General features: G+C 36.4%; 2 protein-coding genes across 58 annotated transcripts in view; both read right to left on the bottom strand.

Moving 5' to 3' along the window:
• The window catches only part of ADAM2 (ADAM metallopeptidase domain 2), a 92,888-nt gene extending 77,943 nt beyond the window's left edge, over positions 1–14,945 (bottom strand). For 5 of the 8 annotated variants that reach the window (XM_081523992.1, XM_081523995.1, XM_081523994.1 and 2 more), the window contains exons 1-4: positions 14,848–14,945; positions 14,194–14,270; positions 11,808–11,863; positions 6,922–7,000 (exon numbers count right to left, since the gene is read on the bottom strand). In XM_081523992.1, the coding sequence (XP_081380118.1) occupies positions 6,922–7,000; positions 11,808–11,863; positions 14,194–14,270; positions 14,848–14,902 (267 nt within the window). In that variant the 5' untranslated portion in view covers positions 14,903–14,945. Of the gene's footprint in view, positions 1–6,879; positions 7,001–11,807; positions 11,864–14,193; positions 14,271–14,847 lie in introns of all 8 variants that reach the window. The other 3 variants (XM_081523999.1, XM_081523997.1, XM_081523998.1) reach the window with 1 other exon arrangement.
• A 5,510-nt stretch (positions 14,946–20,455) lies between these two features.
• LOC145518868 (A disintegrin and metallopeptidase domain 3-like) overlaps positions 20,456–25,218 on the bottom strand; it is a 109,213-nt gene continuing 104,450 nt past the window's right edge. For 28 of the 50 annotated variants that reach the window (XR_014063379.1, XR_014063380.1, XR_014063378.1 and 25 more), the window contains 2 exons: positions 23,437–23,481; positions 20,456–20,623 (listed from right to left, as the gene is read on the bottom strand). Coding sequence is in view for 19 of the 50 variants with exons in the window: in XM_081523972.1 (XP_081380098.1) it covers positions 20,553–20,623; positions 23,437–23,481 (116 nt within the window). In the remaining 31 variants the exon portion in view is untranslated. Of the gene's footprint in view, positions 20,624–23,430; positions 23,482–25,218 lie in introns of all 50 variants that reach the window. The other 22 variants (XR_014063376.1, XR_014063369.1, XR_014063367.1 and 19 more) reach the window with 3 other exon arrangements.

Here is a 25,218-nt window from a genome sequence, read left to right as displayed (position 1 = left end):
AGCCCCTATCATTAGGTTCAAGGCAAAAATCATCAAAAACTTTATTTTTTCAAATTCTTCTGACTTACTTTTTTAGGGTAGATATAAAAATATAAATAAATCCAAAAACTTCCAAATTTATTGAATTAAAAATTACTTTATTTTAATGGCAGAGTAGATTACATTGGATTATAAACTCCCAAATTTACTGAAAAACTAATTCACACATTTAGAAAGCTCAATGAATTCAAATAGTATAACCACAAAGAGATCCATAAACAGACGCATCAGCAAAAACATTAAAAATCAAAGACAAGACTCAAATCTTGAAAGCAGTATGAGAAAACTAATTACTTTAAAAGAGAACTCCAGGAGTTGCTTGCATATTTTTGAGATTAATTCTTTGTCCATTGCTTCATTTGCTATTATTTTCTCCCATTCTGAAGGCTGTCTTTTCACCTTGCTTATAATTTCCTTTGTTGTGCAGAAGCTTTTAATTTTAATTAGGTCCCATTTGTTTATTTTTGCTTTTATTTCCAATATTCTGGGAGGTGGGTCATAGAGGAGAGGGTATGGAGAAAAGGTAACCCTCTTACACTGTTGGTGGGAATGCAAACTAGTACAGCCACTATGGAGAACAGTCTGGAGATTCCTTAAAAAACTGGAAATAGAACTGCCATATGACCCAGCAATCCCACTGCTGGGCATACACACTGAAGAAACCAGAATTGAAAGAGACACGTGTACCCCAATGTTCATCGCAGCACTGTTTATAATAGCCAGGACATGGAAGCAGCCTAGATGCCCATCAGCAGACAAATGGATGAGGAAGCTGTGGTACATATACACAATGGAATATTACTCAGCCATTAAAAAGAATACATTCGAATCAGTTCTAATGAGGTGGATGAAACTGGAGCCTATTATACAGAGTGAAGTAAGCCAGAAAGAAAAACACCAATACAGTATGCTGCTGCTAAGTTGCTTCAGTTTTGTCCAACTCTGTGCAACCCCATAGACAGCAGCCCACCAGGCTCCTCTGTCCCTGGGATTCTCCAGGCAAGAATACTGGAGTGGGTTGCCATTTCCTTCTCCAATGCACGCATGCATGCTAAGTCGCTTCAGTCGTGTCCGACTCTGTGCGACCCTATGTACAGCAGCCCACCAGGCTCCTCTGTCCACAGGATTCTCTAGGCAAGAATACTGGAGTGGGTTGCCGTTCCCTTTTCCACCAATACAGTATACTAACACATATATATGGAATTTAGTAAATCGGTAAAGATAACCCTGTATGCGAGACAGCAAAAGAGACACAGATATAGAGCGGTATTATGGACTCTATGGGAGAGGGCGAGGGCAGGATGATATGGGAGAATGCCATTGAAGCATGTAAATTATCACATGTGAAACGAATCGCCAGTCCAGGTTTGATGCATGATACAGGGTGCTCGGGGCTGGTGGAGTGGGATGACCCAGAGGAATGGGATGGGGAGGGAGGTGGGAGGGGGATTCTGGAAGGGGAACACATGTACACCCATGGCGGATTCATGTCAATGTATAGCAAAACCAATACAATATTGTAAAGTTAAAAAATAGATAAATAAACTAATGAAAAAAAATAAAAGAGAACTCCAGTGATATTTGCATCAGACTTCTCTGTAGAAACTACAAAGGTTAGGAAGCAGAAGGCTAACATAATGTATTTAAAGAAGAAAAATTACTCAAGAGTTTTATATCAAGCAAAGTAATGTTTAAAAATAAAATAAAATAAATTTATTTCCATATGAATAAAAACTTTGAGAATTTGTTATTACTTGCCTGGCCTTACATGGAATACTTACGGAAATTCTTCAGGTTGAAAGTAAGTGATCTCAGACAGTAATTCAAATCCACATAATATTTCAAAGAGAGCTCAAGAAGGTTACTATGTAATTTAAAAAGCATAGTATAAAGGCATATTTCCCCTTTTATTCTCTTAACTGATTTAAAAATCAATTGAGTAAAGTAGCATGTATATATGCTTCCCTGATGTCTCAGTTGATAAAGAATTTGCCTGCAATGCAGGACATTGCCTATAATGCAGGAGACCCAGGTTTGATCCCTGAGTCAGGAAGATCTCCTGGAGAAGGAAAGGGCAACCCACTCCAGTATTCTTGCCAGGAAAATCCATGGACAGAGGAGCCTGGCAGCTATAGTCCGTGAGGTCACAAGAGTCAGACACCACTTAGTGATTAAACCACAAAATGTATATAGCGTATTACTGGGTCAAATAAATAGAATATATTTGTCGATAACAGCATATAGAAGGTGAGTGGAAACAAAGAAGTACCAGGTTAAGGAAAGGACTGCAGATAGTAAAGTAACTGTAACAGTGAGCTGTTGTGTTTGTACATTAATTGATGTAATATGTACAACAATAATACCATAGAAGGGAGGGAAATAAACAGTTTTATAGGAAAAATGTCTCTGTGTCTCACTGGAATTAAGGTAATATAAATCTAAAATTGCATCTGATAAGTTAAAATGGATCAGGTAAGCCTTAGAGTTGGACACGACTGAAGCAACTTAGCAGCAGCAGGGAAATCACTAAAAGTATAACTCAAAAATATTGAAAAATTATTAAGGAAATTTAAATTCTTCAGTAGAATATATCCAATTAATGGGGGAAAAAAGCAGTAAAAGAGGAACAAAAACACATGAGACACATACAAAACAGAAAGTAAAAAAAAAACAGATATAAATACAACTGTATCAATAATAGCATTAAATGTGATCAGATTAAATAATCCAAAAAACACCAATAAATAAATCCAATAAATAAACACAAAGATTGTCAGATTAGGTTAAAAAAAAGACACAACTGTAAACTGTTAATAGATAACTTGCTTTAAGTTCAAAGACATAGACTGATTAAAGGAATAAAAAAGAATATCATGTAAATAGCAATCTTGAGAAAATGGGATTGACTACATTTATACTAAGCTACTCTGGTCGGTAAAGAATCTGCCTGCCAATACAGGAGACATGGGTTCAATTCTTGGGTCTCCTGGGGTCAAAGATCCGCTGGAGGAGGAAATGGCAACCCACTCCAGTATTCTTGCCTGGGAAATCCATGGAGAGAGGAAACTGGTCCATGGGATCACAAAGAGTTGGACACAACTAGCGACCTAACACTATAGTGTATATCAGACAAAATAGACTTTAAAAACAACAAAAACAAGTTAGTAGATAAAGAGCAATATTTTATAATAATAAAAAGTTCAACACATCAGGAAGATATAACACTTGTAACAGCACCACAGTACATTAAAAATTGGTAGATATGAAGGGAGAAATAGTTCAACACTTATAGTTGAAGACTTTTCTTTTCTTTTTATGCCACTTGCTGTGATTCTTGGAACAACTAGGTAGAAGACTAGCAAGGAAATATAAGATTTTAAAAAATAAATTAAGGAAACCCAGTTAATTTATCCCAACATCCGTTGGGTCATAGAAAAAGCAAGAAAATTCCAGAAAAACATCTACTTCTGCTTCATTGACTACAATAAAGCCTTTGACTATGTGGATCACAACAAACTGGGAAAATTCTTGAAGAAATGGGAATACCAGACTACTTTACCCACCTCCTGAGAAACCTGTATGCAGGTCAAGAAGCAACAGTTTGAACTGGACATGGAACAATGAATTGATTCCAAATTGGGAAAACAGTACGTCAAGGCTGTATATTATCTTTCTGCTTTTATGTGGAGTACTTTTATGCAGAGTACCTCATGCGAAATGGATGAAGCTCAAGCTGGAATCAAACTTGTCGGGAGAAATATCAATAACCTCAGATATGCAGATGACATCACCCTTATGGCAGAAAGTGAAGAAGAACTAAAAAGCCTCTTGATGAAAGTGAAAGGGGAGAGTGAAAAAGCTGGCTTAAAACTCAACATTCACAAAAGGAAGATCATGCCATCGGGTCCCACTACTTTATGGCAAATAGATGGGGAAACAATGGAAACAGTGAAAGACTTTATTTTCTTGGGCTCCAAAATCACTGCAGATGGTGACTGCAGCCATGAAATTCAAAGACGCTTGCTCCTTGGAAGAAAACCTAGGACAAACCTAGACAGTGTATTAAAAAGCAGAAACAGCACTTTGTCAACAAAGGTCTGTTTAGTCAAAGCTATGGTTTTTCCAGTAGTCATGAACGGATGTGAGTGTTGGACCATCAAGAAAGCTGAGTGCCAAAGAATTGATGCTTTTGAACTGTGGTGTTGGAGAAGACTCTTGAGAGTCCCCTGGACAGCAAGGAGAGTAAACCAGTCAATCCTAAAAGAAATCAATTCTGAATATTCATTGGAAGAACTGATGCTAAAGCTAAAGCTCCAATACTTTGGCTACCTGATGCAAAGAACTGACTCATTGAAAAAGACCCTGATACTGGGAAAGATTGAAGGCAGGAGGAGAAGAGGACATCAGAGAATGAGATGGTTGGATGGCATCACTGACTCAATGGACACGAGTTTGAGTAAGCTCTGGGAGTTGGTGATGGACAGGGAAGCCTGGAATTCTGCAGTCCATGGGGTCACAAAGAATCAGACATGACTGAGTAACTGAACTGAAATGATCAGGGAACAAATTCTGTGTCTGATAGGTTGATTCGGTTTCTTGTAGATAAGCCTTTAGTTAGCAAGATTTTAGGGATGAAAATCATTTGTGGAATTCATGAAAAACAGATTTATATGCTTCTAACCTACTTTAATAAACTCTCCTGATTTTTCCTACACTGAAGATAGGCTTGAAGCTTTGGCAGACATTCTTTGCCAACATGGCACTTGAGGCCAGCTTTCAATAACTTACTACATTCAGGTTATTACTAAAACATCTTTGATTTGTCTTTTTAATTACACATTTGTCTTTCATGACTATCTCCTGGGGAGGGAGGAAATAGAGTTAGGCGTTAGGTGTATAGAATCACATAAAAATCAGGTGTGGGACATTGTGGCCACGTGCATATTATTGTCTCTTTTTTTTTTTTTTTAGCTCTGTTTCTCTCCTTCTGGGTTTCCCAGGTAGCTCAGTGGTAAAGAATATGCCAGCCAGTGCAGGAGACACAGAAGATGTGGGTTCGATCCCTGGATTGGGAAGATTCCCTGGAGAATGAAATGACAACCCACTCCAGTATTCTTGCCTGGAGAATCCCATGGACAGAGGAGCCTGGCGGGCTACAGTCCATAGGGTCACAAAGAGTTGGACATGATTGAGCATGCACACACTCTCCTTCACCACACTCACACACACACACAAAATGCCACAAAGTATATCTATTATATATGTATATATGCATAAGTGTGTATATCACAAGACTTCTAGACAGTATGCATTATTTATACATTTGTATAGAGAACTCCATAGATGATTCACATGTATTTGCCTACTCTGTTGGTCAAAATTTAAAGAACTCACTATATTTATTACTTTTCCTGTTAAGAGCTTAGTCTATAAAAATGCTTTCACTTCAACACAATGGTATAATTTGCTACATAGAAATCACGATTGCAAACAAAAAATCAAACAGGTATTGGTGCATGCTAAGTTGCTCAGTTGTGTCTGACTCTTTGTGACCCCGTGATCTATGTAGCCCGCCAGGCTCCTCTGTCTATGGGATTCTCAAGCAAGAATACTGGAGTGGGTTGCCATGACCTCTTCCAGGGGATCTTCCCGACCAAGGGATCGAACTCACATCTTCAGCATCTCCTATATTGATAGGCGGGTTCTTTACCACTAGCACCACCTGGCTGACAGTGGGCAACCGAAACCAGGGAAAGAGAAAGCAGTGATAAAAGGATGATGGTGCTCACCCAGTCCTACCAGTCACCACCTTAGTGAACCAGATCTTCTGGTGTGGGTCTTCTCAGAGGCTTCATTGGACAAGCCTCTTCATTCCCCAGTTGCCACACGTGCACAGCACTTGTGGTCATCTCTTTTCTGCTCTCCCAGGCTAGCAAGGCCTTCTACCTCTTTCCCCGGTTCACCCTCTATACTGCTAACAGAACAGCCACTGGTGTGTGTGAACATGGCTAGGCTAGTTCTGGCTGCTATTTCCCCAGCGGTTCCCTGTGTCAGTAGGGATGAAGTCCACATGGATTTCCATGGCGCAGCATGTCTTTCATGGCCTGGCCCACTCGTATCCTTCTCCTGCTTGCTGTGTGCCTGCCCAGGTATTTCGTGCTATGGACGTACTTAGCTATCTCAGAGTCACTGGTCCTAGACCCATTCCCCATGGGGAATGGAGATATGCCTCCTGCCATCTTAAAACCCATTTCCTTGGCCATCTTCTGTTGAAGGCTTGGCTCAAAACCATCTCTGTGTGGATTTCTCTGAGACTAGGTATCACCATATGTTTCAGGTATTGGTAAGGCACGGTAAATGGAAAAAGCAAAAACAGCATTTTAGGCATGGGTAATCCCTGAAATTCTATGCATCCTTCTATATTATTTTTACAACAAATCACAAACGTTATTAAATGAAGCTCCGAATATTCCAAGTAGATGAATATTTAGTATATTCCTTAATGTGCATGAAATGTAATGGGTACTTCTTTGGTCCCAGAACATATTTCAGACAAGTCTCTGGATTCTCCTTTTCTTCCAGGTTTAGCTTTCCTGACTCAAGTCATGTTCTCTCATCGTAAGTATCTCACTCCATAGTCAACCCTTTTGCCACATTCATGTGAACCATTATGAAATAGTAGGTTAAATGCATCATGGTCATATGTGGTTTGTTTAACCATCTGTGTCACAAAGCTAACTGAAAACGCATCATCAAAAAGGAAATGGTTATATTTGTGCCAAAACAAAACTCCAGCCCTTTATACTCTAGCACCATGTGGACCCTAAGTAAGATGATCACAGAAGCTCATATAATAAAGGCAAAACAGACAATAAAACATACCTGGAACTGTTCTTCAAGAGGTTTCATGCTTCCTGTGCCACTGTAACCATAAACTCTAAAATTATGAGGTAAGAAAGGTCTGTAAAATAAGATTTTCATGGAAAATTGAATAAGTATCTAATGGAAAATGTGTTTCCTAGATTTTATTTTGAAAAGATATTTCTTTAATTATATTTATTATAGATAGGGAGAGAGAGAGAGAGAAAGGGAGAGAAATGAGACAGAGAGATTCTCTGAATACAAGAATTTAGTTTTAATTTTGGAGAAGGAAACGGCAACCCACTCCAGTATTCTTGCCTAGAGAATCCTATGGACAGAGGAGTCTGGCAGGCTGCAGTCTATGGGGTCGCGGGAGTCAAACACAACTTAGAAACTAAACTTCTACTACTAAAATTCACATCGGAAAAGGAAATGGCAACCCACTCCAGTATTTTTGCCTGGAGAAGTCCAGGGACAGAGGAGCCTGGCGGGCTGCAGCCCGTGGAGTCACAGAGAGTCGGATACGACTGAGTGACTAAGACACACACACATGCACACACACACACACACACACACACACAGAGTTCTAATATGGCTCAAAATTTCTAGACTTCAGACTTCTCCTCATTCACCTCACTGTCACACTGTTTTTTAAACACAATGGGCAAACTTTCATCTCAGGGTATTTGCACTAGCTGTTGCCTCTTCCTGGGATGTTTTTCAACATAGCTGGTTGTCTCACCTACTTCAAGTCTTTGCTTATAAACCCGCATCTCCCTGAGGCTTCTCTCGACAAGTTTATAAAACTCGGCAACTTTCCCAATTATTGAAGCATATGATTTTCAAATGACACTTCTTACTTTGCTCTATAATTTTGCTTAAGCATGTGTTACTTTATAATGTTCTTTTTAATCCCCCTTTTTAATCACATTATTATTAGTCTCATCAGATAATATAAAATTCATATGCATTTTGTTTACTCATGTAATTCAAGCTCTTAAAAAATATCTGGAAAATAACATGACATGAAATCAACAGACAAGGTGGAGATCTCACTTTAAAATACATTATTTGTAAACATGGGAAGAGGATGTTTAAAAGTGTCTATAAAAAGAAAAGGTAGGTGTAGGTATCTCATTTTCATTTTCTCAATATATATAGTATAAAGATTGGTGACTGTCATGGCAGTCTGGATTTGTTAAAGAAAAAGTTCAAAGAGCCAAAACACTGACAAACAGAACAAAATTTTTCTCATTCCTGTAGCAAAAAAAGAAAATAACACACAATGGAGTGGAACTTTAGGGATGCACAGACTCTGGGTTGAAAGCTCTGTGAAGAGGCTTAGCTAGTGATATGCAGGTACTGTTTTTTTGGCAGAGAAAGAAGTCAAATATCTATGGTTGGCCGAGGGAGAAAGCTATTACTGAGGAGTCTAGAAAGAGGCAGAACTTTTGGTGGCTGTGCAGTTCTGGAATAAACATATGAGTATTTAAGTTGTACCAAATACCATAGCTTCTTTCCCTGTAAAATCATTTGCCAAATTTTGAAGTTGCACAGAGTAGCCAAGGAGCTAAACTTAAATTTCTGAAAATAGAAGCATTTTTTTTTCAAAATTGATGATATAGACTCAATAAATCCTATTTTATTCAAGCATGATAAAAGCAAAGAAAAATTACACCTACATTACTAGTTTTAAAGGTTGATGAAAACCAAAATAAAACCTTCTAAGTATCAAGAAGAAAAAGATATTCCCCTTCAAAGAAGAGCAGTAGGACTGAGAGCTTAAGCTGCCAAAATACAAATGAGGAAAGAAAGACAATGAAATAAATGGTTTTAAAGACAAAAGTCATTTTAAAAGGTCATCCCAGAAGCTATCCCAGCAAAAAAGTTTTTAAGAATAAGGTTAGACACAGTTGTAAAAAAAAAATACATATGAACACCAAGAGGGAAAAGAGAGGGGTGGAATGAATTAGGAGACTGGGATTGATGTATATACGCTGTTGACCCTATTTATAAAATAGATAACTAATGGGAACCTACTGTATAGCACAGGAAACTAACTACTCAGTGGTCTGTGGTGGCCTAAATGGGAAGGAAATCTAAAAAAGAGGAGATACATGTATATGTATGGCTGATGCACTTTGTTGTAGAGTAGAAACTCACACAATATTGTCAACCAACTATACTCACATAAAAATTCATTTCTTTCTTTTTTTGATTTCTAAGATTTATTTTTCATTTGAGGATAATTACTTTACAGTGTTGTGTTGGCTTCTGATGTACAATGCAAATCAGCCATAAATACACATATATCCCTCTCCTTCCTGAAAGCCCACCTTCAACCCCTTCCACCCCGTCATCTAGGTCGTCACAGAGCACCGGGCTGAGCTCCCTGTGCTATACAGCAGCTTCCCGCTGGCTATCTGTTTTATACCTGGTAGTACATATGTTTCAGTGATACTCTCTCAATTCATCTAATCTTTTTTTTTTTTTTAAAGAGATTTAACTGCCCACAAAGGGAAAGGTGAGGTGAAGATGGAGCAGAGAGAGACTTGAAAGATGCTGGTCCTGAAGATTCAAATGATAAGGTCACAGGCCAAGGAAAGCTGGCGGCCACCAGAAGCAGGGAGGGGTGGAAGACCCGTTATGATGCCTCCTAACCCCCAGGGAGCCTAGTCCTGCTAACATCTTAATTTTGTCTCAGTGATATTAATTTCAGAATTCTGGCCTCCAAAAATGTGAGGCAATAAGTTTCTGTTGTTTTAATCCACTCCGTTTGTGGTAATTGGTTACAATTGACACAGGAAACTATATGTGTATGTCCTAGAAAATTTAGAAAAATGCATAAATGTACATAGAAAAAAAATCACTTGCAATCCCACTGCTCAGGAGTTTTACTGTGAACTTTTTTGGTGAACTTCTTTCTAAATCTTTTACTTTTAAAACATATATATATATGTATATATATATATATAAATCATTTTTGTGTATTTTTAACTTAAGTAAATTTGATATACAATAAATTGAAATATTTAAAGTAAGAAAAAGAATAAGGCTAATACTTAACACTGAATGCAAGCTAATCAAAAACAAGCAGACCTATAATAGAAGTGAAGAGAATTCCTGAGACATAAAGAGACTAACTGCAGATAGAAACAAACGTAGGAAAAATGAAGAGCACCAGAATGGATAAATTCATGCTTAATTATGAAGGGACATTGACTGCACAAAAAATAATTATCGTAATAGTACACTGGGGCTTAAAAGCATACAAGAAAAATAATGAAAAAGTAGAAGACAAGTGAAATGAAAAAGGCTTAATGATCTAACAATGTATGTGTGTGTGTGTTAGTTCCTCAGTTGTGTTTGACTCTTTGACCCCATGGACTGCAGCCCACTTAGGCTCCTCTGTCCATGGAATTCTCCAGGCAAGAGCACTGGAGTGGGTAGCCATTTTTTTCCCAGGGGGTCTTTCCAACCCAGGGATTGAACCAGGGTCTCCTGCATTGCAGGCAGAGCCACCAAGGAAGCCCCCAACAATGTAGAGTAACTTGTAAAAGTAATAATTTATATTAGATTCAATAATTCAGGAATTAATATGATAATATAGAGAAACTACTAAAGAATAGTAAAAAGATATATAACAAAGAATTTGAGAGAAAATGGTATAATATAAAGCAATAGATTCATTAAAATGGAGACTATGAAGGAAAAAGGAACATAAAATAAAATGTACAAAAGACAAAAATGACTTCAGACATAATATGGAAAATCAGAGGATCAAGAAAAACAAGAGCATCTTAAAATTGTTTAACACAACTAGACTCAGTACAGTATTTAATACTGTGTGATATCTGTATATATAAACAGGGCTCAGAAGTAAATCTAAAATTAGAGAAAATAGTCCAGAAAGAGATACCCATCATAAACACTCTTTTGAATTATGACAAACATTTCATTACAGTGAAATGGGAAAATTATTTTTTTAGTAGCATGTGCTGGATTCATTGGAGGCTAATACAAAAAAATATTCAAATCTGGATTCCCATGCTCATAAAACACACAAACATCAATTCTGGATGAATCCTAGAGTTGAGTATGAAAGTGAAAACAATAAAAACTATTAGACAAAAGTGGCAGCTTGAATTCATGACTGTATGGAGACAAAGATTTCTTTTAAAATATGAAAATAATACCTACAAAGAAAATAATAATTTGGATTGTATTAAAAGAGTTTCAGACTCAATTAAAAAAAAATCCTGACTGAATAAAAATTTGAAAGGGAAATGACAGGAAAAATTCCTCCAAAAGTACTATGTAGATTCAATGAAGTCACAATCAATATCTGTGGACATTTCTTTGTGGAAGAGTTTTTTGTAAAATATATGAAAATGAAAGTGGTAAGAAAAGCCAGAATATTCTTGATGAAGATAATATAAAGAGATAGACTGACTAAAACTTTTAATAAAGGACCCATAGGGAAAAAGACCACTACAGTTTTGATTTTTCTTTATTCCCAAATATGGTGGTTTTTTTTTTTTTAACTGATTTCCTCAGCTTGCATGGGATCAAGTTTGGGTAATTACAATTATATCCAAGTCCTTAATACATTCTGATGTATAAACTAATTAAAAAATCACTATTCTTTCCACTCAAAAATCCACTATGTTCTTTCAAATATAGTTGACTATGAGAACTTGAAAACAAGTCATATTTATGTATTAATGAAAATTTCCAGATAATTAATATATATGCTTAAAAGATTTTTTTCTGAAGCATAAAATAGGAGACAAATAGCCAGCAACTGAAAATATTAAAGAATGCAAAATAATTACTTTCTGAATAAATATAAACAGTAATTATAAATAGAAGAAAGAAAAGGTGATAAAATAATGTAGGTCACCTACTTTTGCATTAGGTTCACAGTGTACATTTTCCCTTCAATTAAAATGTTGTAGGATACCTGGCAGGAGAGTGGATTAAAAAGGCAAAAGAAAAGTGAAAAAAATGTTATAAAGGAAAACTATCTTTTATGTTATCAATAATCACAACCTAAAGCACACTAATAAAATAAAAAGAGGAAAATTTATAATTTAATATTGACTTGTTCCAATGGAATCAAATATTAAAATATTTGCTTCATTTTAAAGAGATGGAAGAATATAATTCGTGCAGTTTTTTATTTTTAATGTTTAGCCAATAAGATAGAAGCTAAAACATTGATTATTTTAATCCATACGTGTGTTTGCTTAATAATGAAGTCATTGCAAAATTTGCACTTAAAAGACTATAACTACTCAATAGAAAATTTACATAGTAGAGCAAAGAATTTTAACTGCATGTTTAATGTTTATAGATCTTATAAAATTTGTTCCAAGTTTGGATGCGATATTCATTGATTTTGTTAATATTAAGATAAGTTTTGCATGATAAATAATGGTTGTATAGTAAACGCTGACTTTACTATTTGCTTTGTACAATTTTTCTTATTTTTATGCTAGACCTTTCTGTCCCCTTGTGATTTAGGTGTTTCTCTTGTAGGTATATATTTTAAAATCCAATTTGGAATGTATGTGATTTCCGATAAATTTAATCAAAGTTTTAAAGTTTTATTTAAAATTTAATTCTCCATTGTATCAAGACATATGTATGCTTTGTAGTCTTTTGTTACAATTACAATTGTGTATTCAATTTGTTTTGAGTTATGCATATTCATACTTTTCACCAGTTCCTGCTTCTATGTTATTCTTTGTCTCAGTTTCAATTTCTACCTGCTGAAGTACATTATTTAAAATATTTTCTTCTCTTGTAATCTGAAAGTGTTAATGTACTCTAATTTCTAATAAACTGCATTTACTCTGTGTTGTGATACCTGATCTCAGTTCATCTATGTTTAATGTAACCTCTTCTCCAGACTTTTTCTTTCTCTTTTCCAGAAATTCTAATTATTCTGTATCTATAAGCCTTTAATTCTCCCCTTTTTTTTGTTTAGCCATTTATATGTTGTATCTGTTTATTTCTTCAGCTGTCTCTGGTCTACTGTTAATTCTTGATTTGACGTGCATATCTTTCACATATAGAAATTTCACTCAGTTATTTTAAAAATCTTCTAGTTTTAAGTTGAATATTCTCTTATGATAATTTCTTAATTATAATAATTATAAATATAACACGTTGCATATTGTGCTTGTAGCATTTGTGAAATTGGTAGGTATGATAACTTCATCAGTTCAAAAAATACGATTAATCCCTTGTTATGTATCCATTACTGTTCTAGGCATTGGAATTAGAGATATTAACAAAATAGTCAAAAATTTTCCCTCTTGAATTTGACAGCTGAGGAAAGATTTTTTTCTACTTCTCTTATGGGAATTACTGTCACAGAATCTGGTGAAACCTGGTTGAAGACATTTCCCTCTAAGTAGATTCTAATTATTTTCTAATGTGTATATTTTCTAATATGACCAAGTAATTCCATAGATTTTTTTCATAAAAAATAAAACACTCTTAAAATGCTGTTAAATGTCTCACTTTTGTTTTCTATTTAAATAATTTAAAGTTTTCATTAAATACATGTTCCCTTATAAATTATATATTGACAATTTTAAGCTTGTAATATCTGTGTTCGGGTGAGCAGTAAGTAGTTGCTAAGTAAGTATTTGCATTCAAATTATCTAAACATTTACTACTCAATCAAAAAGAAAATTCAGATGTAGTGTTTCAAAAACCATACTTCACTTCTTTAGAAATTATTCTGGAAATTAATTAAAAAAGATAAGAATCTTTCTAATTGATTCAAAGAGTAAAAAAGAGAAAACTATTACCTGAACCAAGACAAACTAAGATGCCATGAAAAAAATTCTTAATGATTAACATGTTTGCAATCAAGATGTAAAAATTATTCATGTAACATTTCATTAAATCAAATGCTTATCATCCCATATAAGGATGCCATGGGTTTACTAAACAACTAAAAATCCTCCAAATCTTGCATGGTGAGTGAGGGTCGAGAGACTCTAAATGGATCAAGTCAGACATTATTCAGACACTCAAAGAGGGAAACATTTAGAAGCTGGGCCTTGGGACTTTAACATAAGCATCACTTCACCATATTTCTATGAAACACTGTTAATCTTGGGTCATTTTCAAAAGGGCGTTTTCACTTAAGAAAAATTGGGGATGAATATAAAATTCAGAAAGTGTGCAAGGATGAAAAACACCAGGTTTACTTATTAAGAACAAAATATTCACATGCTTTTTTTAGTTCATGGAAAATGTTAGTGCTTTAATTACATGTGTTTCTACTCCTCCACTTGATGTTGACTGTATTTTCTCCGGAACTGTAAATTGCACACGTAGTCTTTCAGAATCTGCAAGGTGCAAAATGTTTTACTGGGGCAACATCCATCACCTCACAGCTTCCTTCATTATCATCTAAACCCATAATATTCTACATGCTACCCCTCATTTCTGCTCTCTTTTCAAATACCCTCAATATCCACTTTTTTTCTAGAATTACAAATCTTTTCAAGAGAAATAAGTATGCTGCTTTAGGAATATTGCCCGGTGGGCAGGTTCCGGTAACCCTGGGGCAATAGGACCAAGTATTATTAGAACAAAGAAAGTCAGATCCTTTGGACTTTCCAAAGGCAGAACTTAGAGATCAAAGACTCAGGGCAGTCTATGAAACAATCATCTTAAGGCGTGTACTTCAGCCCCGGCTTCGGTATCGCACGTGTTTACTACGGTCTCAAGAAGGGTGGTCAAGACCCTCGCAACCAAAGTGGATTTTGACTGGGGAAGGAGGCAGTGCGGGAGTGTTTTCGGATTTACATAGTTGGAGCTCCGGCCAAGTAAGCATTTTCACAGAGATAGCCGGCCTCTTAGAGGGAAACGGAGAGGAGCCCTGACCTTCCCAGCAGGTCAGAAGAGGGGCTTTGTACTTACTGTTGTCTGTCTGAAGCCCGGTGAGCCCCAGGAGCAGAGACAGAAGGCACAACATGGCTTGATGTCCTGGATGCCGGCCTAATGACGACCGTTGGCTTGACTACAGGGCGGTTGGGAGCGCGAGGAGGCGCCGCACGGCCACGCTCACTGCCGGAGGCAGGCGGCTGGGAGAGAACTGGGTCCAGACTCCCGAGATCAACGCGAGCGACCTGGGCCCCTAAGCCTATGCAGGAGGCGGCAGCAGCCCAGTGTGACTGCTTTCTGGCTAAGAAAGTGCAGAGTCACTTTTGAAACAGAAAGCTGAAGAAGCAGCTAATGAACAGGAAGGTTCATCTGTACCTTAACTGAACTTTTATATATAATATATTGTGTATAAATATATATATATATTTACATTATATATTTATCAATAACATATTATATACATAATAAATAATATGTTTATGTACAGCTCAATATTCAAGTGAACAAACCAGTATAATTAATACCTAGATCCAGATCAAAAAATAAAATATAGAAATACTAAATCTGCCAGACAGACTATGACAACAGTCAGCAGCCCCTGACAATCACTACTTCTAACACAATAGTTTTGTCTGTTTTTGAACTTATATAAATGGAACTAATCATCATGTATTCTTTTTATGTTTAAGTTCTTTTAACATTATCAGGAGATCCATACATATTGTGAATAGTAACAGCTATTTTTTTCTCTTGTTGCTGTATATCACGCGTTGAATGAATATATGTCTATCTGTTTTTTTCTATTTTACTATTGATTATAATTTTATTCATTATAGTTGCAGTTATTAAAAAACATATTTGGCATAATATCTTCCAGGTCCATAACCATTGTTGCAAGTGATATTATGCTTGCTGAAATAAGTCAGACAGAAAAAGACAAATACTGTATGTTATCACTTATATTTGGAGTCTAAAAAATAAAAAAAACAAATGAGTATAAAGAAACAAAACTCACAGATACAGCAAGCAAACTATAAAGTGGGGAGAAGAAAGTGGGGAAGGGAGTGAAAGGGGTATGGGATTAAGAGGTACAAACTCCTTTGTATAAAATAAATGAGCTACAAGGATATAATGCACAGTTCAGAGAACATAGCCAATATTTTATAATAACTTTAAATTGAATATAATCTATAAAAATTCTTGAATCACTATGTTGTACACCTCAAAATAATATAATATTGTAAATCAACTATACTTCAATTTAAAAAAGTATTTTGGATCAGTGAAAATAACCAAAAACAAAAAAAACCAAAAACAAAAACAACTATGTTTCTATTTCCTTAAGGTCTGTCAATTTTTGATTCTTGTATTTTTAAGATGTATCATTTTTTAATATGCCCATTTAGGGATATTTTGTCTTTTTGATAAATTGACCTTTATCATTATAAATACCACTTTTTACTTAGGTATATGCCATTTAGTGATTTACATTGGATATATTTCTAGAGTAAAGTTGCTGAATCACAATGTATATGTTAGTAGGTACATTCAAAAAGTTTTCTAAGATTACTGTACTAATTTGTATTCCCACCAGAAATGTACAAGAATTACATTTCATATCAATGCTTACATTTGTTTTTGTTTTAATGCTTATTTCATTTTAGTCATTTTGGTGGACCTGCAGATGTTGTACATTTTTGTTTTTATTTGCATTTTCATGGTTGTTAGCGAGTTTTAGCGCAAGTTTATATGTTTATTTGCTATTTATATAGTTTTGGTAAATGCCTGTTTGAAAATTTGGTCCATTTTCCAATTAAGTGGCCGTATGTCTCTTTTATTATATGTAGACCTTAGTAATAGATTCCAGATATGATGCCTTCATTGGATATAATAGTCACAAATATCTTCTTCACTGGAGTTTGTATCATTGGACTTTTGTAGATACCCATTCGAGATCAGAAATTTACTTTTTTCCCAATTTGCTGGGATTTTCATAATAAATATCTTATCAGGGAAGTTGGATTTTATCTAAAGCTTCATTTTGTATAAATAGATCATATAGCTTTTTCCATTTTCTATTGATGTGAATTAAACTTACTGATTTTCCAGTGTTGAACAGACTTGTATTCCTGGAATACATCCTATCTTGTCATGATGCATTATCTTTTTTATATCTTTCTAGATTGATTTGCCATCATTTTGTTTAGAATTTCTGCATTCAAATTCATAAATATTTGCCTGTCATTTTCACTTTAATGAAGCTACTGTTTTTGGTATCAGAGATGTACTGGAGTTATAAAATAAATTGGGATATATTATCCCTTTATTCTTTGAGTTAGTGTAATGTTATGAATTTTTTTCTTTTAATATTTCTTAAAACTCAGAAGTGGAGTAATTTGGATAATTAGCTCAAGATAGTAGAATAGAAGGATGTGATCTCACCCCCTTCTTAAAAAAAAACCCAGATCACAACAAACTATTGAACAATCATTGTCAAAAAATTCTGTGTGTGCTCAGTGACTCAGTCATGTCAGACTCTTTGTGACCTTACGGAATGTAGCCTGGCAGGCTCCTCTATCCATGGGATTTTCCCAGCAAGAATATTGGAGTGGGTTGACATTTCCTCCCCCAGGGGATCTTCCCAACCTAGGGATCAAATCCCCATCTCCTGTAGCTCCTGCATTGGCAGGCAGATTGAGCCACCTGGAAACTCCTCCCCAAACTCTGGAACCTACCAAAAAAGATCCCCTACATCCAAAGAAAAAAAAGAAGCCACAACAAGATGGTAGCAGTGGCACAACCATGATAAAATTAAATCCTATACCAGCTAGGTGGGTGACCCACAAACTGGAGAACAATAGCACCACAGAAGTTATACCACAGGAGTGAAATTCCTGAGTTCCACATCAGGCTTCCCAGCTTGGGGGGTCTGTCAATGGGAGGAAAAGTCCCCAGAGAATCTGGCTTTGAAGGTCAGTAGGGTTTGATCCCAGGATTTACACAGGACTGAAGGAAACAGAAACTCCACTATTGGAGGGTGCACACAAAGGTTCATTTGCACCAGGATCCAGGGGAAAAAGCAGTGACCCCATAAGACACGGAGCCAGACCTAGCTGCTAGTATTGGAGGGTCTCCTGCAGAGGTGAGGGCAGCTGTGGCTCACCGCAGGGACAAAGACACTGGCAGCAGCAGTTTGGGGAAGAATCTATTGATGTGAGCCCTCCAAGAGGCTGCCATGAACCCATCGAGCAGCCTGTGGTCTCCAGTGCTGGGTTGCTTTGGGTCAAACAACCAACAGGTTGGGAACAGAGCCCCACCTATCAGCAGACAAGTGGCTTAAACTCTCCCTGAGCACAGCCCTACCTACAAGAGGGACAAGACCCAGCTACATCCACCACTGAGCAGGAACCAGTTCCTCCGATCGAGAACCCTGTTCTTGCCATGAGAGGGCAGACAGCCAAAGCAACAACTACAACCCTGAGCCTGCAGAATGAAACTGCGATCACGGAAAGTTAGTCAAAATTGGCAGAGGAATGGGTCCCAGATGAAGCAACAAGATGAAACTGCAGAAGAACAGCAAGTGGAGCTAGCCATCTTACCAGAAAAAAAATTCAGAATAGTGATAGTGAGGATGATCAAGATCTCAGAAAAAGAATGAAGGCAAGGATGGAGAAGATGCAAAAAATATTTAACAAAGACGTAGAGGAACTAAAAAACAAACAAACAGATATTAACAATGCAATAACTGAAATAATAATAATAAAAAAAACTAGAGGAATAAATAGCAGAAGAAATGAGGCAGAAGAACAGATAAGTAACCTGGAAGACAGAATGGTGGAAATTACTGCAACAGAAGAAAATAAAGAAAAAAGAATGAAAGTAAATGAAATTTTTTAAAGAGATCTCTGGGACAGCATTAAATGCACCAATATTCATATTACATGGGTCCCTGATATTTGCAAGATAACAGCTGAAAACTTCCCTCACATGACAAAGGAAATAGGCACCCAAATACAGGACATGCAGAGTCTCAGGCAGGACAAACCCAGGGAGGAACAGGCCAAGACACATAGTTGTCAAATGGATGAAAACTAATGACAAAGAAAAAATATTAAAAGCAACAAGGTAAAAAATGAGAAGATACAAGGGAATTCCCATAAGGTCATCAGCTGATTTCCCAGCAGAAACTCTGCAGGCCTGATAGAGTGGCATGATATATTCAAAGTGATGAAAAGGAAGAACCTGTGCTGTGCCATGCCAAGCTGCTTCCATCATGTCCAATTCTTTATGACCCCATGGACTGTAGCCCACCAGGCTCCTCTGTCCAAGGGATTCTCTAGGCAAGAATATTGGAGTGGGTTACTGGAGAACCTACGAACAAAAATATTCTTCCCAGCAAAGCTCTCATTCAGATTTGATGGAGAAATCAAAAGCTTTACAGACAAGCAAAATCTAAATAAGATAATTCAGCACCACCAGATTAGCTTTGCAACAAACGCTGAAGAAACTTCTCTAGGCAGGATGAGCAACTTAAAACAACCTTCTTACGCATATAGGCTGCTTTCTAGAAGTAGAGTGATTTGGATTTAGGATTTCTTTGTGAGACAGATTTTTGTTGTTGTTGCTTTTTTGCTTTGTTTTGATTTTTACTTATATATCTCCTTTCTTTACAAATATGTGGATATTCTTTTTATCTTTATTAGGAAAAATTCTGTTTCTAATGGAAATGGCCCACTTCTTCTAAGATGTTGGTTTTATTGGCTAGAGTTATTCAAAAACCCTTCTCCCATATCATCCTTTTAAGTTGTATAGAAGTTATAAAGCCTTCTCAACATCCCAGAACTTGGAAGGGGTAGCGTGTGAGAACTATGAGCTTTTGGAGACAGTGGATCCAGGGGTCCTCTTTTGAGATGGGAGTGAGTCCCAGGGCTTTGGGATCTGAGGGCAGTCATGCAGGAGTGCATGATGGAATGTTTGTTTGGGATGGAACAACCTTCCAGGTTCGAAAGAGACCAACTTTCTTATTTCCTACTAGAGGATTATGGAGGTAGAAGGACTGAAGCTGAGCAGGACCCTGTGGGGCCCTCCTGGACACAAAAGTCTTTCCACGTCTCCCATTTCTTATTTGAAGGAAAAAGCTTTCAGCTTCCTAGACCTTCCACGAGTTCCAAAGGGCATTTTTCAAACAGTTACTAACCAGGGAAATGAAGGAAGGCAGGAAGAAACAATAGTGCTGCGAGGGGCCTGGTGCTGGATCCTCCTCGGGTGATGTGCCTGGTGGTTTGCACACATCTCTGAGTTCTTCAGCAGGAACTAGGGCCCCCTCAACCCAGACGGAGGAGGTCACTTCAGGCTGAGCACAAGCAAGTGGACCCACACTGACTGGAAAGGCTGATGACTGAGATGGCTGGAACACGGCCCAGTCAGAAGGAAAGTTCCACACCTTGCAGCAGTTGCCCCAAATTTTACCTGTAAAAACTCTTCCCCTAAAAATATCAGTGAGCTTGGGGTTTTTGAACATTAGCTGTCGGTTCTCCTTGGCCCTTACAATAAACCTTTCTCTGCTCCAAACTCTTAAGTTTCTACTCTGAGTCAGACACATGAACTTGGGTTCGAGAACAGAATCAATAGACACAAGCTTGCATACTTTCACTCACAAGATTTACTTTGCTTTGTGAAACTGAAAGCTTTAGGCCATCACAAAAGGAAGAAGAGAAGATTTTTTTTTTTCCATTCTTGAATCATGCCAGTTTCTTGCTAATATCTTTTCTCCAGGCTGTGTTTTTTTGTTTGTTTGTTTGTTTAGTCACTGCTGTAAAAGAAATATAGAAAAATAGAAATGCTATATTTTATAAGTTGTTAATAAAAGCTTTCTAATTTCACTTCACTGCCTCATGCATATCAATTAAATAGTATACAAAGACAATTTACACTGTCACAATTTATGTCTGTGCTCCATACAATTTGCAAACCCAAGTTTTTTTGTTTCTTTTAATTTTTTCCCCTAAATAATCTGTGATAGTCGCATTAAAAGGCAATGGTATAAACTAGTGTTTATTATTAATAATGATTATTTTCTCTATTTTTATATACGGAGGAAGAGAACTTCCAATAGTCCTCTGTGCCTCTCCGACAGGTGTCCCACATACATATCTTCAAAACAAACTCCTTTTTTACTCCCTTCTACTTCATCACTCCAACACCAAACTGGTTCTCATTTGCTATACAGTATGTCAATAGTAAAAGGTATCATTATGCATTGTGTTGGACTGTTTAAGTCTTTGCAGATCTCTTTTATTCTAAACCAAATACATCCAGCCAGTCAGCACTTCAACCAAGTCTACTCCTGTTAGGTCTCTCAACATTTTGTTATTCTTTCCATCTTATCCAGTCTTGCACTCTTCACAATTTTACTGTTTATTTTATTTCACTAGTCTCCATTCTGACTAAATCTGACTGCATTTTCTCCTAATTTATCCCAGTGAAACTTGTAAAAAGCAGACCATATCATGCTAAATCCTCCTTTACCACTTCAAAAATACTTCAACTACATTCCTATTCAGATAAATGAGAAAATTTAACCTTTCTGGCATATCAGACACCTGTCTTGGCTCATGATTACCCATGCAGATCTTCTCTTTCATCATCCGTAAGCTATAAAGTAAATTTTTTAATAGAGCGCACATTTAGGAACCAAGAGCTCTGGGTTAACTATGTAGCCTTGCTGTCTTCCTACTCTAAAAGCAACGAACATCACTTAAGCACTGTTTCTTACACTCTGCGTCGAAACTGTTAACTCACTGTATTGGTTCACATGCAAAATGTATTCCTAAGGCCATCTTTACTATCCCTGGTATGAGGTAACATCCTTTCTCTCCTGGATAAGCCCTGAGTTTTTATTTTTTTTTTCCATTAGATCATTTATGTGCTTGAAAAGCTCCTACCCGGGTGCATGCATGGATAGCCCTGCCAGCTTGATGCCTGGGTGAGAGAGAGAGGTGGTTCACAGCTACAGTGGAGCTGTGAATCTACCTTTGGGAAGCTCTCTCTTTACCTGTGGGAAAGCCTGAATAGCTGGCTTCTCTTTTTGCTGAGATAAGGGCAGTGGGATTTATGATGGACTGTTTACAATTTAAAATAGCCAAGGGCCAAAATCTTCACCCAAGATGTGGGCTTTTTATAACTTGCTGAGAGAAGAGGTAGAGGCTACTCTAGGCAGAAATAAGACTACTTTGCATTGAGGCTATGAGTTATAAATATTTTCTTTGGCGGCAGAAAAGGAAATAGAGATCCACTGACTTTATTCTCCATCATGGTCACATATGGCAGGTAAGTAAATAGATGAACTTGTGATCTCATTCTTAGATGAGTTTCTGATTTTTTTCCTTTACTCCCAGTGATGTCTAATATGTGAAATATCATGTATCACAATTACACATTTGATTTAGAAATATGAACAGTATATACAGAAGCCTTCTTTATCTCATCTTATTGTAAAGAATTATTCTTCTACCTTGGAAGGTGAGTGCATTTTAGCATTTGCCTGGCATCTACTAGGTCCTCGTGGCTCAGAGGTTAAAGCATCTGCCTCCAGTGTGGGAGACCTGGGTTCAATCCCTGGGTTGGGAAGATCCCCTGGAGAAGGAAATGGCAAACCACTCCAGTATTGCCTGGAGAATCCCATGGACGGAGGAGCCTGGTAGGCTACAGACCACGGGGTCGCAAAGAGTCGGACACGACTGAGCGACTTCCCCTACTAGGTCCTCAATAAATGTAAATTCCATTCCCATCCCCAGTCTCGTATCTGAAAATATGTGGCAAAATTGTGGAGTTGTTAAGAGTTTCAGGACTTTCCTGGTGGCTCAGATGGTAAAGAATCCACCTGTAATGCAGGAGACCTGGGCTCAATCCCTATGTAGGGAATATCCTGGAGAAGGGAATGGCTACCCCGTCCAGTATTTTTGCCTGGAGATTTCCAAGGACAGAGGAGCCTGGCAGGCTACAGTCCATGGTGCTGCAAAGAGTCGGACACAACTGAGTGACTAACACTTTCACTTTTAAGAGTTTCAACCCTGGAGTCTGACTATCTTAAACTCAAAAACTTACTACCATTCTATACACGTGGGGAATTACTTACATTCTTTATATCTGTTTTCTTAAGTCTAAAATAAGGAGACCAATAACCAGGGAGTTAATGAGGAAAAAAATACAAATGTTGGGAGACAATGTGTATAAAACTCTCATTTAGACAATTTGTTAACATAGATTGGTGTCTTAAATACACCAAACAAATGCATGATTGCTCATAAATATTTTAAAAATGCATTTAAAATCTCTTTAAAGTCATTTATTTTTACAAAAATTGTGGCTAATGAATCAGGATAATGTGAGTTAATATGAAATGTTTCTATAGAAGTATAAAGTAATATCAACACCAAATGCTTTGTTTTAGTCTTTCTTTTAGTATATGATAGTAACAACTAGATATCAAAATGATGAAATAATTGGAAACAATAAATGGAAATAATATATTTCCTATACTGAAGTACTGTTAAAATATTTTTAAAAATATTTGATGAACTATATCATTTTGTCAATAATTTGATTATTTTACTTCACCTTTACCTGTAAGACTGACTGCTGTTACTACTGCTGATTTCTGATGGAGATCTGTATGAAAGAAATGAAATTGTTTTAAGGTTAGGAAACACTGTAATCTTAAACTCAAGAAAACAAAAACAGCTAGACTTTTGCTAATTACTCAGTTAATATGTACCAATATCCACTTTTCTTCCTATATCCCATTCAGGGATCATATATCCTACTGGTATATATTTACCAATGGTAGCCTAACTTTTAAATATGTTAAACTTATTTTTGTGAATGATATAAAGAATTATCTAAATTCATTTTTTCTTACATGCAACTTCCCAGTTTTCCTAGCACCATTTGTTGAAGAGACTGTCTTTTCTCCATTGTATATTCTTGTTTATTTTGTTGTAGATTACTTGACCATAGGTGCATGGGTTTATTTCAAGGCTTTCTATCCTGTTCCACTGATCTGTATTTCTATTTTTGTGCCAGTACCATACTGTTTTGCTGACTATAGCTTTGTAGTGTAATCTGAAGTCAGGGAGGCTGATTTCTCCAGCTCCATTTTTCTTTCTCAAGATTGCTTTGGCTATTTGGGGTCTTTTGTGTCTCCACACAAATTTTAAGGTTTTCATGTTCTAGCTCTGTGAAAAATGCCACAGAAAATTTGATAGAGATTGCACAGAATCTATAGGTTGCCTTTGGTAGTATATTCATTTTGACAATATTGACTTTTCCAATTCATAAACATGATATGTTTATACATCTGTTTTTGTTTTCTTCAATTTCTTTCATCAGCATCTTATAGTTTAAGGAGAATAAGTCATTTGTCTCCTTAGATAGGTTTATTCTTAGGTATTTTATTTTTGTGATGTGATAGTAAATGAAATTGTTTCTTGAATTTTTCTTTCTGATCTTTCATTGTTAGTGTATATAAATGCAAGAGATTTCTGTGTATTAATTTTGTAACTTGCAACTTTAACAAATTCATTGATGAGCTCTAGTAGTTTTCTGGTAGCATCTTTAAGATCTTCTATGTAGAGTATCAGGTCATCTGCAAACAGTGACAGTTTAACTTCTTGCTTTCCAATTAGAATTCCCTTTGTTCCTTTTTCTTCTCTGATTGCCGTAGCTAGGACTTCCAAAACTGTTGAATAAAAGTGGTGACAGTGGACATCCTTATCTTCTTCCTGATTTTAGAGGAAAGGCTTTAAAGCTTTTAACCATTGAGTATGATGTTAGCTGTAGGTTTGTCATATATGGCCTTTATTGTTTTGAGATATGTTCCCTCTATCCCCACTTTCTGGAGAGTTTTTATCATAAATGGTGTTGAGTTTGTCAAAAGCTTTTGTGGCATATATTGAGATGATCATATGGCTTTTATTCTTCACTTTGTTAATGTGGTACATCACACTGATTGATTTGCAGATATTTTTCCTTGTAGCACTATTTACAACAGCAAAGATATGGATACAACCTAAATATCCATCAACAGAAGAATGGATAAAGAAAATGTGAAACATATATACAATGGAATATTTTACTCAGCCATCAAAAAGAAAGAAATAAAGCAATTTGCAGCATTTTGGATGGACCTAGAAATTGTCATCTTATGTGAAGTAAGTCAGACAGAGAAGGAAAAATATTATATGACATCCTTTATGTGCAGTATCTAAATGAACTTATTTACAAACAGAAACAGACTTACAGACTTAGAGAGTGAACTTATGGCTTCCAGGGGGGAAGGATGAGGGGAAAGCCTAGATAGGGAGTTTGGGATGGATATGTACACATTGCTATATTTAAAATGGATAA

The sequence above is a fragment of the Giraffa tippelskirchi genome, chromosome 8, assembly GCF_054371585.1.
Source record: "Giraffa tippelskirchi isolate mGirTip1 chromosome 8, T2T-mGirTip1v1.2.pri, whole genome shotgun sequence".
NCBI lineage: Eukaryota > Metazoa > Chordata > Mammalia > Artiodactyla > Giraffidae > Giraffa > Giraffa tippelskirchi.
The sequence above is the reverse complement of the archived record's forward strand: the minus strand, read 5'-3'. Positions and strand labels throughout refer to the sequence as shown.